Here is a 15,983-nt window from a genome sequence, read left to right on the forward strand (position 1 = left end):
ACTGAAATGTGAAAATATCAACTCCAACCATATTACTTCTTCCTTCGTTTTTTACCTGACCCATATCCTATATCATTTCCACTGCCACTTGATATTTGGACTATGCAGTAATGCTGGGACATACATCACAGACTTAGGCATTGTTTACAATAAAACCTACTAATGCAGATGTAACTATACAATCAAAAGAGTGCTTTTGCCCACACAGCTTATACTAATTGCTAAACAAAACAGGATAGTCTGGAAAAAGAAATCCTGTATCAGTTTAAATGTGTTTCACAACAGTGCTTTTCCTGGCATTGATATGTCATTTAGGGCATGGATTCTCCCATCCCACCCCCAGTGCACATAGCTATACCAGCAAATTTTAAGTGTAGACCAGGCTTTGTTATAATTGAGTTACTTTTATTTATATATATGTATATAATATGTGAATGTGTGTGTATATACATATATACAAATACACACACATGTACACATATATATGTTCTTTACCATGTATCCATTAGTAGGCAATCATATTCTGTGTTTATATGTCACAAATAGCTATGTAATAATTACATACCCATGTTGGCTATGTAATAATTGCATACCCATAGCATTACCCATGTTGTTGTATAAAAGCCAAATTTTAATTACCTATCTTCTTTTTTATCTAATCTAAACAATGGCACTTTATTTTGAGACTTAACAATACAAAATTATCACATTTATCTTTCTGACTTATTACCAGGAAAAACATATAGTGTTTATACAGTGATTATGTGAGCCTTTATATCCCATAATGCAAATTTCAGCAGCAAACAGATTGCTTATAAAATCACACCAACCATAATGGAGAATGTTGATACTAGAATTGATTTCGGTACAAAGGGCATCACAAACCAAACTACAAAAATGCATTTCAAGGAAGCTGTTTAAATTATAACAAGCAAGTTACAAGAGGTTGATCAAGGAGTGTGCTATGTTTAATACAGTTCCCTTCACATTTCCTCTTCTTTAAGGCTACGTCTAGAATAGAGCAATCTGTTGACAGAAGTTTCTGTCAGAAAATATCTTCTGACGAAACTTCTGTCAACAGACTGTATCCAGACACCAAAGTGGATCAGTCTTTCAATCTGTTCTGTTTACAGAGAATGGTGGGACTGCCTGGCCACTCTGTTGACAGAACAGCCTCCAGCACCCTGTCAGACAGGGTGGCCAGCAGTCCTTTCTGGGAGCCCTGGTGAGGCCTGCCCCCCCACCAATCCCCATACCCTGTCCATCCTGAGGCTTGCCTACCTACACAATGTGGACAGCACAGCTGCTACAATAGGGCTCAAACACTTTCTGAGAGAAACAGAGTGCTTTCTGGATAGCCATGTTGTCAGAGCAGCCCCTGGGCTTGCATTGGCCCCACCCAGAGATGCTTCAGCATCTGCTGAACATCCTTATGGCTGTCATCCTCCTCCTCCCCAGGGAAGGCGACCTGGAACCACCTTCGAGGAGCATGCCTTGGCTGCCTCACAGGCTCATCTGTGCTCGCCTTCCTCCCACACCAAGTGCTCAGATGGGTCTGGAGACACAACACCAGTTCCAACTAGTGGGACCGGCTCATCATGGGGCAGTCAGATGACCAGCAGTGGCTCCATAACATCCACATGCAGAAAGACACCTTTCTGGAGCTCTGTACCTGGCTTGCCCCCACCCTGCAGAGACAGGACACCAGGCTGCAGCCCTTCATGTCTACAAAGAAGTGGGTCCCCATTGTCCTGTGGAAGCTTGCCGCCCCAGACAGCTACCGTTCCATTGAGAACCAATTCAGTGAGGGGAGGTCCACCAGTGGGGCCGTCTTCGTGGAAGTAAGGCACTCTTGGGCTGCAAGCCCTTCATGGAAGGGTGAAGATAGGGTGTCCTGCCCAAGGGAGGACCCTCAGGGAATGGGGTCAGGGGTGCAAGAGGTTGGGCGGGGAAGACCCATCCCTGGAAGACTGTGCCATCCCACCTTCACTCATATGTGCTGCCAGAGAGGCAGCCTCACACTGGGGGATCACACCCAGAGAGCTCAGGGGGAGAGAACAGGAGGGGTTAGGGGGAGATGCCCCGCCTAGGAGCCTCCTCCCTCCGTCCCTGATGTATGTTTGGTCCCCTCTACTTGCAGGTCAGGACAGCCATCAATACACTTCTGCTGCACAGGGTTGCCTGTCTGGCAGACGCAAATGTGGTCATGGCTGGATTCACCACCGTAGGGTTCCCCAACTGCTTTGGGGCTATCAGCAGCACTTACATCCCCATCCATGCCCCAGACCATAGCATGAACAAGTTCGTCAACCGAAAGGGATATTTCTCCATTGTGCTGCAGGCCCTGGTCAACCATAGTGCACAGTTCCTCAACATTTATGTCGGGTGGTCAGGCAGGGCACACAATGCACAGGTGTTCCACAATGCCACCCTGTGCTGGAGAATTGAGGCTGGGACAATAGTCCACAACTGAGAGCTTCAGTCAGGGTCATGGACATGCCATTGTGCACTGTGGAGGGTCTGGGGTCAGGCTGGCATCTGTGTGGCTACCCTGTTTCCAGACATGGCAGGGACTGGCAGGCCCACACTCCCCTGTTGCCTGGGGCTCATCCGGGTTCCTGTACAGCTGACAGTGGGCTGGCGTCCATGCTCGGGGGCTTCCTGTTGGGTCTGGGAGGGACATGCTGCCTTGCACATGGTTCCATGTGCCTGGACTGCAACACAAGGTCCTGCCCAAGCTGGCTTGGGCGACGCTCACAGCATGCCCCATCTGCGCTGGCCTCCCATGCCCTGGCTTGTGTGATGTGTGTGGTACTTATTGGAGGGATCATTGAACAGCTCTGGAGAGGGCCTCGCTGGAGGGGCTGAAGTCCAGGGTGATAACCAGGGAGCTGCCACTGGCCTTGTACCCCATGTCTGCCTCCAGCAGGGGTTGGGTCCTGGGTTGCAGCTGGTCCTCCTTCTCCTACTTGGGCTCCAGCTGGGGAGGGCTATGTTGTGTCAATGGGGGAGATAGGTGTGAAGGTGTCATCACCCCAGGAGCTCATGCAGCTCCCTATAGTGGGGGCAGGTGGCGGGCCCTGCACCAGATCTCCACCTGGTGTCAAGGGCCCAGGTTGACCCTGGTGGAGTTCCTTAACCTTTGTCTACACCTGCTCCATAGTGCGGGTGGGGTGGCTCCATGCTGCCAGGGAGGTGGCCAGACAGGTGTATGTGGGGGCATTCCTCCACTCTGCCAAGGGGTTGAGGAGGCTTTCTTCCTTGACCCACATGCCCAGCAGGTCCTGGACCTCAAGCCTGGTCCAGGAGGGGGGCAGATGTTTTGTGCCCAAGGTGGCTGCTGGGACCCCTTCAGCTGGTCCCCAGAGGGCCCCTGTGGCTGGCTGGCTGCCATCTTTCAGGAATCAGCAGGGAAGGAGTGGCTGTGAGGGCATGGGGAGAAGCAGTCTGTAGTTCTGCTGCTTCCACGCTTTCAGCTGCCTGCCATGGGGTTTCCATAGCTCCCTACAGGTTTAACACTGGCTGCAGACTGGGACCATAGAGCGCCAATCGCTGTGGACAGGGCATCCCCTAGGGCAGCTCCGTGGTGCCCTGGAGGCCTTTTCTGTCAACAGAAGAGCCCCCCCATCCCAAATGTTCAGACTGGCTTTCTGTCAACAGATCTCTGTCGAGAGAAGTGTTCTGCCTCATCAGGGTGACAGCAGAACACTGTTGACAAAAGTGCCACATTCTGCCGATTTACTGTTGACTGAATGCCCTGGTAATGTGGATGCTCCATGGGTCTTGTCGACAAAACTCTCTAGTGTAGATGTAGCCTAAGAGAGTAATACTTAGTCAAATATGTTTTCAAATTAAACCTTTGATATGAGCAATTGTATTTAAATGAAGAAGTCAGTAATGAAAATACACGTCTCCAGTAGTTATGCCTGCACGTTAGCATCAAATTTCCTAGAAATACAGGCTAAGTAGTTTATTGACCCAAATGCAGGTTTAGTATGTCACATATCTAGTTCAGATGTATGCGCACTTTGCTCCTGTGCCATATTATTTAAATAATCTAAACTCCATGCAGGTATTATAGGCCATAATTACCTGCTTTTCACGTGTTAACAAACTTGGACTGAGCATGTCGCTGTGACTTTTCTGATCCAAATTATAGCAGATGAAATGGAAACCTGTACTTTCAATGAACACCACACAGGGAGGAGTTTGAATAATTCCATGCCTTAATGAATGTAAGATCCTGGAAAGCCAGAAGAGTTGATAAATACAGAAATTTTTGTTGTTGTTGCTGTTATATTTAGGGGGGAAACTGAATGATCTTTTTCTCGGCAGGTGGGGTTACTAGAATGACTGTCTCTCTGGTGGTGATTATGTTCGAGTTAACTGGAGGCTTGGAGTATATTGTACCTCTAATGGCTGCAGCTGTGACCAGCAAGTGGGTAGCAGATGCCTTTGGGAAAGAAGGGATCTATGAGGCACACATCCATTTGAATGGTTACCCATTTCTGGATGTTAAGGATGAATTCACACACCGAACCTTAGCAACAGATGTCATGAGGCCTAGGCGTGGTGAGCCTCCACTCTCTGTCCTGACACAGGATAGCATGACAGTAGAAGACGTGGAGACATTAATCAAAGAGACTGATTACAATGGCTTTCCAGTGGTCGTTTCCAAAGACTCAGAGCGTCTCATTGGTTTTGCACAGAGACGAGAACTGATTCTTGCGATAAGTGAGTACAGAATACAATATAGATTTTAATGGGAATGTAAAGGTTATTAATGATACCATGAAGCATGTAGGAATAGGTAAATAAGAACAAATCTGAATGTTTACTCCACAAGATGTGGAAAGCTGTGTCTAACCTTCTTTATCCTGAGAGGTAGTTGTGTTAGTCTGTATCTTCACAAAACAAATAAACAAACAAAACAGTCCTCTAGCACTTTTAAGACTTACAAAATAATTTATTGGGTGATGAGCTTTCGTGGGACAGACCTACTTCTTCAGATCTGGAAAATTCTGAAGTGAGTCTGTCCCTCAAAAGCTCATGACCCAATACATTATTTTGTTATTCTTTAAAGTGCTACAGGACTGCTTTCATCTTTATACAAATCGTGCCAAGCAGCCTGTCCACTATAGCATACCTTCAGCCAATTTCTAGGGCTTAACTGCACGCTCTGTTATGCTGAGGTGAACCTGAAGTAGTTCTGTTAAAGGCATTGGTTTAAACCAGTTTCAAATAGGTGAAAGTCAAATGAAACCCTGGTCAGTAGAATCTCTAGTCTCCAACCAAATCTCTTGTCACTGTCAGCAGTAAAAGTCCCAAGACAGCTGTGAATCCCAGCCATCACATAACAATGGGCAAAGTGCTGCTGCCACATTGTGTTAATTTTTGTTATTGCATCATAGTTATTCTAATTGTCAAGTATTTAAATCTTGCAGACCTTGGTGACCTGAAAGACCAGTGATGTGATTTCAGATAAGTGGAGGAAAATAAAATCTATCAATAGAAAATAGCAGCTATTTTGGTGTCAGACCTTGCTTACAGGGACTTTTTCACAAAAGGAAGACTTGCTCTGTAGCCCATTCCAAAGCTCTCTGAGTCTGTAACCCCTGTACTCGACATTTTAAGCTGCTGTACCTACCAGGATACTTCCTAAGGCCTCGACCTACAAAAGGAAGTTAAGTGTTGCAATGCTGAGCTTTGTAATACCTAACTTTTCAGAGCTTTGCCTCCCAATTTGTCCCTATGTGGAGCTACCCCTAAGTAATATTAGACCTAAAAATTAAATTACTTGTTACTTTCAGGCGTCTATCTATTATGATTTCCAATCTCCCATCCTCCAAAACTGATGATTGCTGCCGTAGGATCTGTATCTGTATTCATATCAATCTAGATATAAAGCACAAAGAATGGAAGAACTCTTTGTGCCTACTTTGGAATCTACTTCATCATTGTAGGTTTAACAGAATACCAGAGACTCAAAAGTTACTGAATTCATGGAGCAGTGTACACATAAAACCATGGGCAGCTAGCTCATCTAAATGTAGACAAAGTTCAAGGCCATCTTCTTTTTTGAACAGCTTTAACTTAATACCCCCATCTCCACTCCTTGTCTTCCCCTCCCCCTCACCCCATATCACAAGGAAGGAGTCCTCAATGTAATAACCTCAGTAGTAAGACAGTTGTTAGGCTTTACAGGCTAATTAAGCCAATAGTTGTGATGGTGTCTCTTTTAATCTCTATTTTACCTAGAGGTTGTCACTTCCTGTGGCAGAAACAAAAGATACAACATATGGCAGGATCAGAAGAGCAAAATACACCGGTGTTTGAAAGTTGAAAAAAGATATAAAGACCAAATAGTGGCACTTTTTAATAAAATATATAGATTTTGCATTTTATAACATTTTCTTTCAAACTGTTTTTAAGGTGCTTCCCACCCTCAACTCCCTAAACTCCCTCGTGGGCATTTGAAAATACAAATGAGATGCATTGAGCCTGACTTGCCTGTCTTGTACCTTGTGTCCTCATGTAGTGAACATTCAGCAGGCTGCCATGCTGCAGTGCAGTCCTATTGCACTAATGTTGCACCAATATCAGTAACCAGCAAAGCTGCAAGCAGGAAAGAATCAGGCCTGTTAATTCAAAAGTAGAGAGATCAGGTATCATTTGAAATGGGTATAAATAACCAGGACTTATACTTTCTGGTGGTGATGCTAACTGGCAACAAGATGAGTTTGTTTGCCGGGAAGAACATGGATATATGGTCCTGCCTCTATGTTTTTTTATCACTAGTGCAGAGTTAAATAAAAATGAAAGCTGGTGCTCATTTTTCTATCAAAATATTTTTCTCTCAGAAAAATGGTTTCTCTGAAATACAAATTTTCCGCAGTAAAAACATGTGATTCCTGGGCAGCTCTAATTAAAATCTATTCTATTTGACCTGGGGCCAAATTAAGCATTAAAAATCAAAGAACATTTCTTCATTGATAAGCTTTCCTAAAACATTCAGAACTTGTTGGCTATACATAATTATTTCCCATACATTTCTGCTGGTGGTGGGCCTCCAAGGGAAATAACAGCTGCCATTTGCTTGAATCTGATGTCTTATTACACCAGTTTTGCAATAATCTGTTAATTAAGCATGTTAATTTTCATAATACATGGTGATTGTATATGATTTAATGTGCATCTCCCATAAATCAAAATCCTAATTTAAATTTTGTACCTCAGAAGGACTCCTATTCATTTCTCTTTGCTTCTTTTTGAGCCCTGCACCATAGTATAAAAGAGCCATCAATCTGGGCATCAGATTCTACCACAAACATAATGTGTCTTCTTTCCTCATTTATTTCTTCCTCTCCACAGGGACAAATTGCATGTTTTCTGACATTTGTATTAATTTTGTTTTTTCCATATTTTTATGTAAATGTGTGCCTTGTGTACCAATTAGTGAAGGCAAGGCTAAAGTGCACCTTGCTTTTTGGAAAGGAAGCTGGTGAGGTTTCTGGTGGTTCATGCTCTGGAGCTACGAGGCAGTTGGAAGTTCTCATTAAGTATGCTGGCCCCAGGCCACTGAGCACTTTGAAGAAAAGACTAGTGATTTTGAACATGAATCAGTAAATCTAGTGTAACGAGCAGAGGACCAGTTGGATGAGTTCATGGTGGCCCATGTGCTGCTGTCTTCTGTACTCAGGGCTTTATGGTTGTATGCCAGGAATATTGCATTGCTGAAATCTATTTGGAAGTTACAAAAATACACATTACTGAGGCCAGGTCTTCAGCCACCAGGACTGGATGACATCTTCTAGCCAGCTGTAGAAGACAGTTGTGACTGCTACCATGTGACAGCTTAATGTCAGTGAGAAGTTCAAAAGCACTCAAACTGCAGACTGGCTTAACCAATTGTGGGTGTATTTTGCTAACCACAGGAGACTTCACTGTGGCTGTAAACTCCTCTGCCAACCAACATAACCCCAGTCTTTTACAGATTTAACTTCAGCCAGATGTTTTCTGTCCATGAATTGGTCTCAGCCAAATATTGGGCTAATTTAATGCCAGTATGTAGGATAGCAGAAGCTGTGCGTCATCTGCATACTTTTGGCACTTGAGCATGTGATGTCTTCCTAAATCCACTATGCTGCATGTGAATAACGCTAGCGAGAGAACTGAGCCTCCATGTGAGGATTCTGGTTGGGAGAGGGTATTGGTGCTTATCACTGAACATTTGAGAGGGTTTCGGTGGAAAGATTCAAGCTGTGTTAGAGCAGTCCCCTTGACTTTCTCAAACAGTAACTCATTAGCCATGTCACCCACCACCTCCAAATGCACATTTAAATATGACTTAGTTTGTCCAAACCTCGAGCAAAAGTAGTATTTCACATCATGTGAGTTCAAATAAGTTAACTCATTTTATTGTATGACATAGCTCTCCAGTACAGACATACTCTGAATTAAAAACACTGATGGTTGCAGAAGATGAAGGTGAGGCAGATGTAGAACTGTTTATCTAAGCAGAAAAATGCCCACTTTTAATATAAAAGTGGTGTAATCACATTGATTTTGCATTACTTATGGCTAGACATAACTAGCGAACAAGGTTTTAAACCATTCTCATGTACCAGTACAAGCCATGTTTAACATTGTATTCATTCAAACAGGATAACTAACATGTTGGGTAACAGTGTACTTTTCCACTAAAGAGAAACCCCACGTATGGGATCTAAGAGACAGGTAGCTTAACCAGGTTGGGATTTGAAGCACGTCTGGGTAACTTGGATCTAAGAGGCCATTTCCAAATCTGGAGGGACTAATTCACCTTCTAAATCTGACAGGAGTCATCTTCTATTGATCACTTTGGTTCAGTGGAGTCAGCAAATATGCTGACCCTTCCTTTGGGGCTGCTTTGCTCCTTGGGTTAAGTTAGATCTATTTTGCACACTTACATTTAGTGACTGAAATACATCTGTGCAATTACTGTTTTTTATCACTTTGCTAAATTCGTAGTGCATTTATTCCTCAAATACACATCTCACTATATTTATGGTACCACTGAATTCAGACCAACAATATCACTTGCAAAAGTACCATCTCTAGAGATACAAATTTTACTTTCAGGAGTAAAATAATGGCATTGGCCTATCACTGTTTTCTAGGATCTCTGTGAGTTTGCAGGGAGAGGTACTTCTGGAAAAATGGTAACCAATAGTTCAGTGCATGTCACTTCTTTTGTAGATAAAGAAGGGAAAATAATGAGCTGATTTAGTCATGGTTTTTTACGTGTAGAACATTTCTTGACCCGAGTCAAACTAAATGAATCACCTTGAGCTAGATGACATAAACCCATAGCTTGATATATCGAAGATCTTTGCAGGCACATTAACTTTTGAAAGTGAGAAGTATAAATAAAGACAAAAAGAGACACAGTTAGCATCATTCCTGTAAATTGCAATGGTATGTGTGATGTATAGGGTGAGAAGGTTCAAAGTCATGTGATACAGTGGTATAAGGTGTGAACTGGAGCTGTTCTGATTCCAGTGATATTACAACAAAGTAATCTTTAACAGAAAAAAAAATACAGTAGGAATGTGTTGGAAATCATTACTGTCTGCACATTACAAGTCATAGACCAGGTTTCTTCACTTTGATTGATGGAAATGAGCTCCAAGAATATATATTTGCACTTACTGTCTCCAATTTCCTGTGCCTCTCAAGAACAGAAGCAAACCGAATCAATCAAAAAGGAAAATGCTTAGAATTTGCTATGATTTCTTTTAAAAAAAACAAGATGTGTTTATGTTAGGCAGAAGGGAGGTGTCTATCACCATTCTTGAAATTTCCTCTCATCTGTTAGCACCATACGCTGTAACGAACAGCTAGCACAGAGAAAAGTGTAAAGAACCACAGCTATTTCCATGCTAATAATAATTGTAAAGCAAACTGTGAGAGTATAAATTACATGAAAAGTGTGTATTAGTAGTCATAAAATCCAGGTGAAAACTTCACTTTGCAGCTTGATCAAGGTGCCAGTGAGAGCTTTGATTTGGGTATGGGCAAATATGCACAGCTGAGAAAACTGAGGTGCTCAAACTCTTTTAGCTCAGGATTTATGCCCACACTATTGCTCCTTTTCCTTGGAGAAGGAACCAAACATTTTCCCAACAGAAAGCTGAAGTAAACAAATTTGTGTGGCTTTATACAGAGGTTCAAGGGACAGTCTCTGCCCCTCCCATCCAACCAGTGGTGGAAAAAGTACCCAAAAAGTTACTTGAGTAAATGTGCAGCAGCTACTTTAACTTCTGGGTACCTGAGCACAATATAGATGTGATGTGTGTGCGCGTAGTTTTCCAGACGGACATCAGTAACTTCTACTTAAGTTCATTCCCTCCAAAGCAGTTTCACTTTTACCCAAGTAACTTTCTGGGTACTTTTTCCACCTCTGCACCCAACCTGTGGGCAGGGCATGTGGTGGCTCAGCAATCCTGGAATTATGACTGTGACTCCTACACAACCCCTGAGAGGTAGTGTTGTTTCTGGATTTCCCCTTTGTGATGGTGTAGAAGGCACAATGTCCAAATCAGTAGCACAGGTATAGCAAAAGTTCCACATTTCCACCATGATGGAGGTTTCACATACCGCTACACCCTTGTGGTGAATCTTGTGGGCTAAAATGAATAGCGTAAAACATTTGAATTTAAGGAGAATGATGGCAGTTCACATACCAACAAGAAATTGCATGTTGGTAAAGATGTGCCAAGCAAAATAAAAGGCTCACACTATCAGAAACTACTTTGCATTTATTTTGTAATAGGAGTCTTTGATTTACTGTGATGGCCTTGTGAAATGTGAGTGATATGCTCTGTCATCCCATTTTAGGAGACCTAGGCTTACTAAAAGCAAATGTAACTGTTCATTTCCAAATACTGGTTGGTGTACGTGAGTTTGGTCTGCTATTTGCCTGATATCTTTGTACTCCAGAGAATGCAAGACAGCGTCAAGATGGGGTGGTGAGCAATTCCATCATGTATTTTACTGAAGATCCACCAGAGCTCCCAGCCAATAGCCCTCACCCACTGAAGTTACGGCGCATTCTCAATTTGAGCCCTTTCACAGTAACTGATCACACACCAATGGAGACAGTGGTAGACATCTTTCGGAAACTTGGGCTCCGACAATGTCTTGTCACACGCAGCGGGTAGGTATATAGAGATGAACTGAGAAAATTAAGTATTTCCAGGAGAGGAAAGTGGAACTGCAGCTTTGCTGCAACAATAATAAATATAGCATTTTCGTTTTCCAAAGGAATATACTAAGAGTAACTAATTCTCCACAGCCTATGAAATCAGCTAGGTAAATATTATCATTTTCTTTACATTAGAGGTGGGCAAAATAAGATAGGCAGGTCATGTGTCTACCCAAGGAGTCAGAGAAAAAATCTAGCTATAACTAGAGTTAGCAGCTAAGATGTCTTGGTTGCCTTTGAGCACATGCTTAGACTATATTCCCTTCTCTGCACTGTATTGTGATTTAGCTGCTATATCTAAGATAAGTGGCATTAGAAGCAGTTAGTATTTTGTTTTTAAACAAGTACAAATGCAGAGTTGGCAAAATATCTCTGTTTGCAAAGGATTTGTTGGTTTCCAGGCAGACTGAAGTGCTCATAAATAGCATGATGTGGATGGCAACCAAGGAAAATAAATCTATTCAGTTTTGTCTGACAGAAAGGGAAGGCATGTGTGAATTAAAACCCCATAAGAGACAGAAGATAGAATATAATCTGATGAGAAGCTGAATCAAAAGTGCAAAACAATAGCTTTGTCTGCATTGGGGAATATTCAGGAATAACGCCGCTGTACAGATATTGCCTAAAAGTGTCACACAGCTGGCTCTTGTACTGCTAGTTAATAACTTACTAAGGAACAAATTCCAAAACTCTTATTCATTATTTCTTGTTATAGTCCCACTAAAGACAACAGGAGCAAGGTGCTATGCTGTGAGAGTAAAGGCATCAGAATTATTTAAAAAGAACACCCAAGCTGAAAGCCACCCTTCTGTAGAATGCCAGCACAAGTCATAGGCCCCAGTTAGACCTGGGTTTGACGGTTAAATGGTTATGTGTTGCTCAGGTCTGGTGCTGGTAGCCCTCTGCTTAGGAGTGAACCGAATTATTTTTTCAAACAAAATACTGTTTCCTTAATTACAGTTGTCACTTGAACACAGAGAGGAGTAGATTCTCCACAGAAGGAGAAAAGAGAACCAATGCAGTTTATGTATAATACACATGATATCTGTTACTTACTTGTCCTTATTGGGTAGGAATAGGGTGCACTTATTTTCTTTTTGTTTTGTTTTGTTTTTAGTCATTATTTTGGAGACTAAATGGGGATTTATCACAGCATATGAAAGCTCTCAAAAAAGGACCCTGCGGCAGAACAGGAAAAAAAAATAGATGAGATATAAAGATGATTCACCTTTCATTTCTTCTTCTCTTCCAGAAGGCTGCTGGGCATAATAACTAAAAAGGATGTGTTAAGACATATGGCTCAAATGGCAAATCAGGACCCAGAATCTATCATGTTTAACTAGACAGGTAACCTAAGATGGGAAGAAATAACCTCGATGGAATCTCTCTTAGATTAACACAAAAGCTGCATACAGTATTTTTTTTGTTTAAAGAGAAAAATGCACTGTGTATGAGAAGTGGCTCAAAACTCAGCTATAGCAGACAGGATTGGATTGAGTGAGACTTATTTAATCAAGTGGACGGGTAAGACATTCCCTATAGCTGGAAACATCAAGCTATATTTCTTCAATGAGTTTCCTAACAGCTCTGCTGATATGTGTAACATGGTCTGAAGTGATACAGGTTTAAGTGATGTGGTCTGAAGAGAAGGAGCCAGGAGTCAGGGAGAACACACCCACATTCACACTAACATATTAGACAGGTGTGAAGACTGGCAGGCACTTATGAAAGTTAGTTACAGCTGTAAAGCTTTGTGTTCTAAACTAGAGAACTGAGCATGTATAATTCACATTGATTTATTTGTTACTGGTGTCCTGGATATTTATTTACTCCTGAACTATACTAACATATTTTCATGGAAAAACCATATTTATGGAGAAGTTTGTCATCTTCATTTATTTTTGTAAAAGTCAATTGATGCTGGAGTGGAACCAAGGCTGTAAAATACACTTCTGTTCACTTTAAACACCCTATCCTTTGTTCCCTGCTTCAAGCCACCCAGTTGAGTAGTTTTGTCAATCAGCTCTTCTCTATTATTTTTAAAATGCAGAGACTGATTTGTAAGGATTCGTTATTTCTCTATGCAAAATTGGTATACTGGTACCATAATATTTAGTAACATGTAGTTTGCTATTATTGTGGAAAAAAGATGGTGTGGGGGGGAGATTTTCAAGGGCACAAAAGGCAATTAGATACCCAACTCTAACTGAAAGTCAATGGGATTTAGGCACCTATCTCCCACTGTGTAAATAGGAGAAAGAGAAAAATGAAGCTCTCCAGTGATTTCTGTCCTGTTCCAGTTTATTCCTTATTCCTCCCCTGGCAATTGTTTGCACTTGCTAAGAGATCCCTTAAATTAACAAAGCATGGTTGAAATGTTTATTTTCTAGTAGAGCTACTCACTCTTTAAGCTGCTTGTACAGGATTCATGTTGCAATCCTCAATAGCACCAAGCTTGCACAAGGGTGCAAAAGAAGCAATTGTTATTATGTCACTTATTTTCCCAAAATGTGAGGTTTAAATGGAAATAACTTAAGGTATGCTGGAGGTAACTGTGGTAACCTGGCCCTAAAGACTTCCTGGTGCTCTGTGGGATGCAGAAAGTATGCATTTTGTATTTTAAGAGACTATAATAGTCTGAATGCAGAAGGCCAAATGCTGTTATCACTTACACCCCCTATCTCTGAAAGAAAGGAGGCTATTTTTAATACCACATTAGGTTTTCTGAGCCCAAGAGAATGACTGCTTTTGAAGGCTGTCACCAATAATAACAGACACCCAATATGATTATCAGAGCTATAAATTATGGCTTACATAATTCCCACAGTACAAAAGCATTTTATGCTAACATTAGTGTTTTATGTCCATACGCTATGCCCAAAAGGCATCTCAGAAGTTACTGGACAAACCCTTGAAATACAGATCCCAGCCTTAAGTGATTCTGCAGAATCTAAGTTTCACAGAATTTGGTTAGTTTAAGAGCGAGGAATTTGCTACTTTAGTATATAACTCAATTTATGCAACTACAGTTCAATACTTGCTTTTAAGCTGTTGGACCGAGGATGATGTCAAACCAAATGGGTGAATAAAATCTTTGATGATGAATGATGATTAATGATGCAAGGACATATTACACATTTGTTATGCATGGACTGCGCTCAGTTAGGCTCAGCTTCTGACATGTATTTGAAAGTATTCTGCACCAGGAGGCCTTCTGTGAGAAAAACAACAGGACAAAGGAAACATGTACCAGTCCCTTACTTGTCAGTCACTGTAATACGAACTGCTATTTTTTGGTTTTGGTAAAGCAGAACACAAAACCTTTCAAGAGTCTTAGAAGATCTCATTTAATTCGGTGTTGGAATCACTACATAGGAAAGAGTATTGTTTTGCTTTGGTTTTTGAACTGTGTAAAGCAGTTCACCTGTTGCACCTTGTTCAAAAGTAATGTTGGAATTTATTTTAAAATAAGACTGAGTTACATGCTAGTAACAAAGACGTTTGTAGTGTTAAGTAAGTGAAGCAGCATTTTTTTCAATATGACTTTGAATTTCACCAGTCAAGCTTGTTGGATTATTTGGGATCTCTCTTATTCAGTTTTGTGATTACCTAAGTTATGTATGAAGTGATCAGCCCCATGCAATGACTTTCAGGAAAAATGGTCTTACACTGTATTTGGAAAACAACACTGCAGTACAACATCTTAATATTACAAACTGTTTATTTATTTAAAAATAAAGCAAAAAGAATGTGTTCTCCCTCCAGGTGTTTTGTTTGCTGTCTTATTTAAGCTCATTTAAGGCTGCTAATTCAAATTCTTGTGTGAGTTCAATTTTTGGCTGTGGTTAATAATTACATTTTTGGATTGGTGCTAACTAAACTGATGAAAGTCCATCATGTATAACTCAGGCACAAACCCCCATTAATGCTGGGACTCAGAATTGCTTTCAGTTAAGAGTGTAGGATTGGGCTCTCTCTGGTTAACGTCCCACACAGTCATGGATATTTCACTGTGTTTTTATGCAGATGTAACACTAAATCAACGGATTGACCACAAAGGGCTTTAAAGATACCAAGGCGCTTTTCCAGAAAGTATGTGTGTTAACCCTGACATTTTGGCAATATCCCAGTTAAACTATGTATTACTATGTATCTGGCCTAAAAGCAATAAGAAGGTCTGTGGTACCCTATAGATGAACAGATTTTTTGGAGCATAAGCTTTTGTGGGCAAAGACCCGCTCCGTCCATGTGCCCATGAAAGCTTATGCTCCAAAAAAAATCTATTCATCTATAAGGTGCCACAGGACTTCTTGTTTTTGCGGATACACACTAATGCAATACTGATATTTGTCTGGCCTAAGTTTCCCTGCAGTCTCCACTGGACACAGTATTCTTCATTTCCTCCTCCTCCTTTGTGCAGCTGAGCCATGTATTGTTAAATGCCTTTGAAAAATAGCTGCATGTCAAAAGCAGGTGAAGAAGTACCTGGAGATATTGTAAGTGGGCCATACAGGACAGGGAGATATGGAGGCAGGGGCAGCTCCTCCCAGCTGCACCAACCCCCAGGGAGCTGGTCCCCTCCCTCAACGCCAGGGAAGTGGCAACGTTGGGCATTCCCCCACCCCTGGGAGCCCTGGGAAAGCAGCGGCAGTGGGCGCTCCCCTCTCTGAGCCCCAGGAATGCAAAGCAGCGGAGGCAGTCCCTGCCTGGAGCCCTGGAGAAGCAACAGCCGCGGGCA

The 15,983-nt window shown here is 41.9% G+C and overlaps 1 protein-coding gene across 1 annotated transcript in view; it reads left to right on the plus strand.

Moving 5' to 3' along the window:
- The window catches only part of CLCN4 (chloride voltage-gated channel 4), a 57,497-nt gene extending 42,499 nt beyond the window's left edge, over positions 1–14,998 (plus strand). The window contains exons 10-12 of the mRNA XM_074983344.1: positions 4,336–4,734; positions 10,981–11,197; positions 12,498–14,998. Coding sequence (XP_074839445.1) covers positions 4,336–4,734; positions 10,981–11,197; positions 12,498–12,588 — 707 coding nt within the window. The 3' untranslated portion in view covers positions 12,589–14,998. The remainder of the gene's footprint in view (positions 1–4,335; positions 4,735–10,980; positions 11,198–12,497) is intronic.
- Positions 14,999–15,983: the final 985 nt, after the last annotated feature.

This window comes from Carettochelys insculpta, chromosome 1 (genome assembly GCF_033958435.1).
Source record: "Carettochelys insculpta isolate YL-2023 chromosome 1, ASM3395843v1, whole genome shotgun sequence".
Lineage (NCBI taxonomy): Eukaryota > Metazoa > Chordata > Testudines > Carettochelyidae > Carettochelys > Carettochelys insculpta.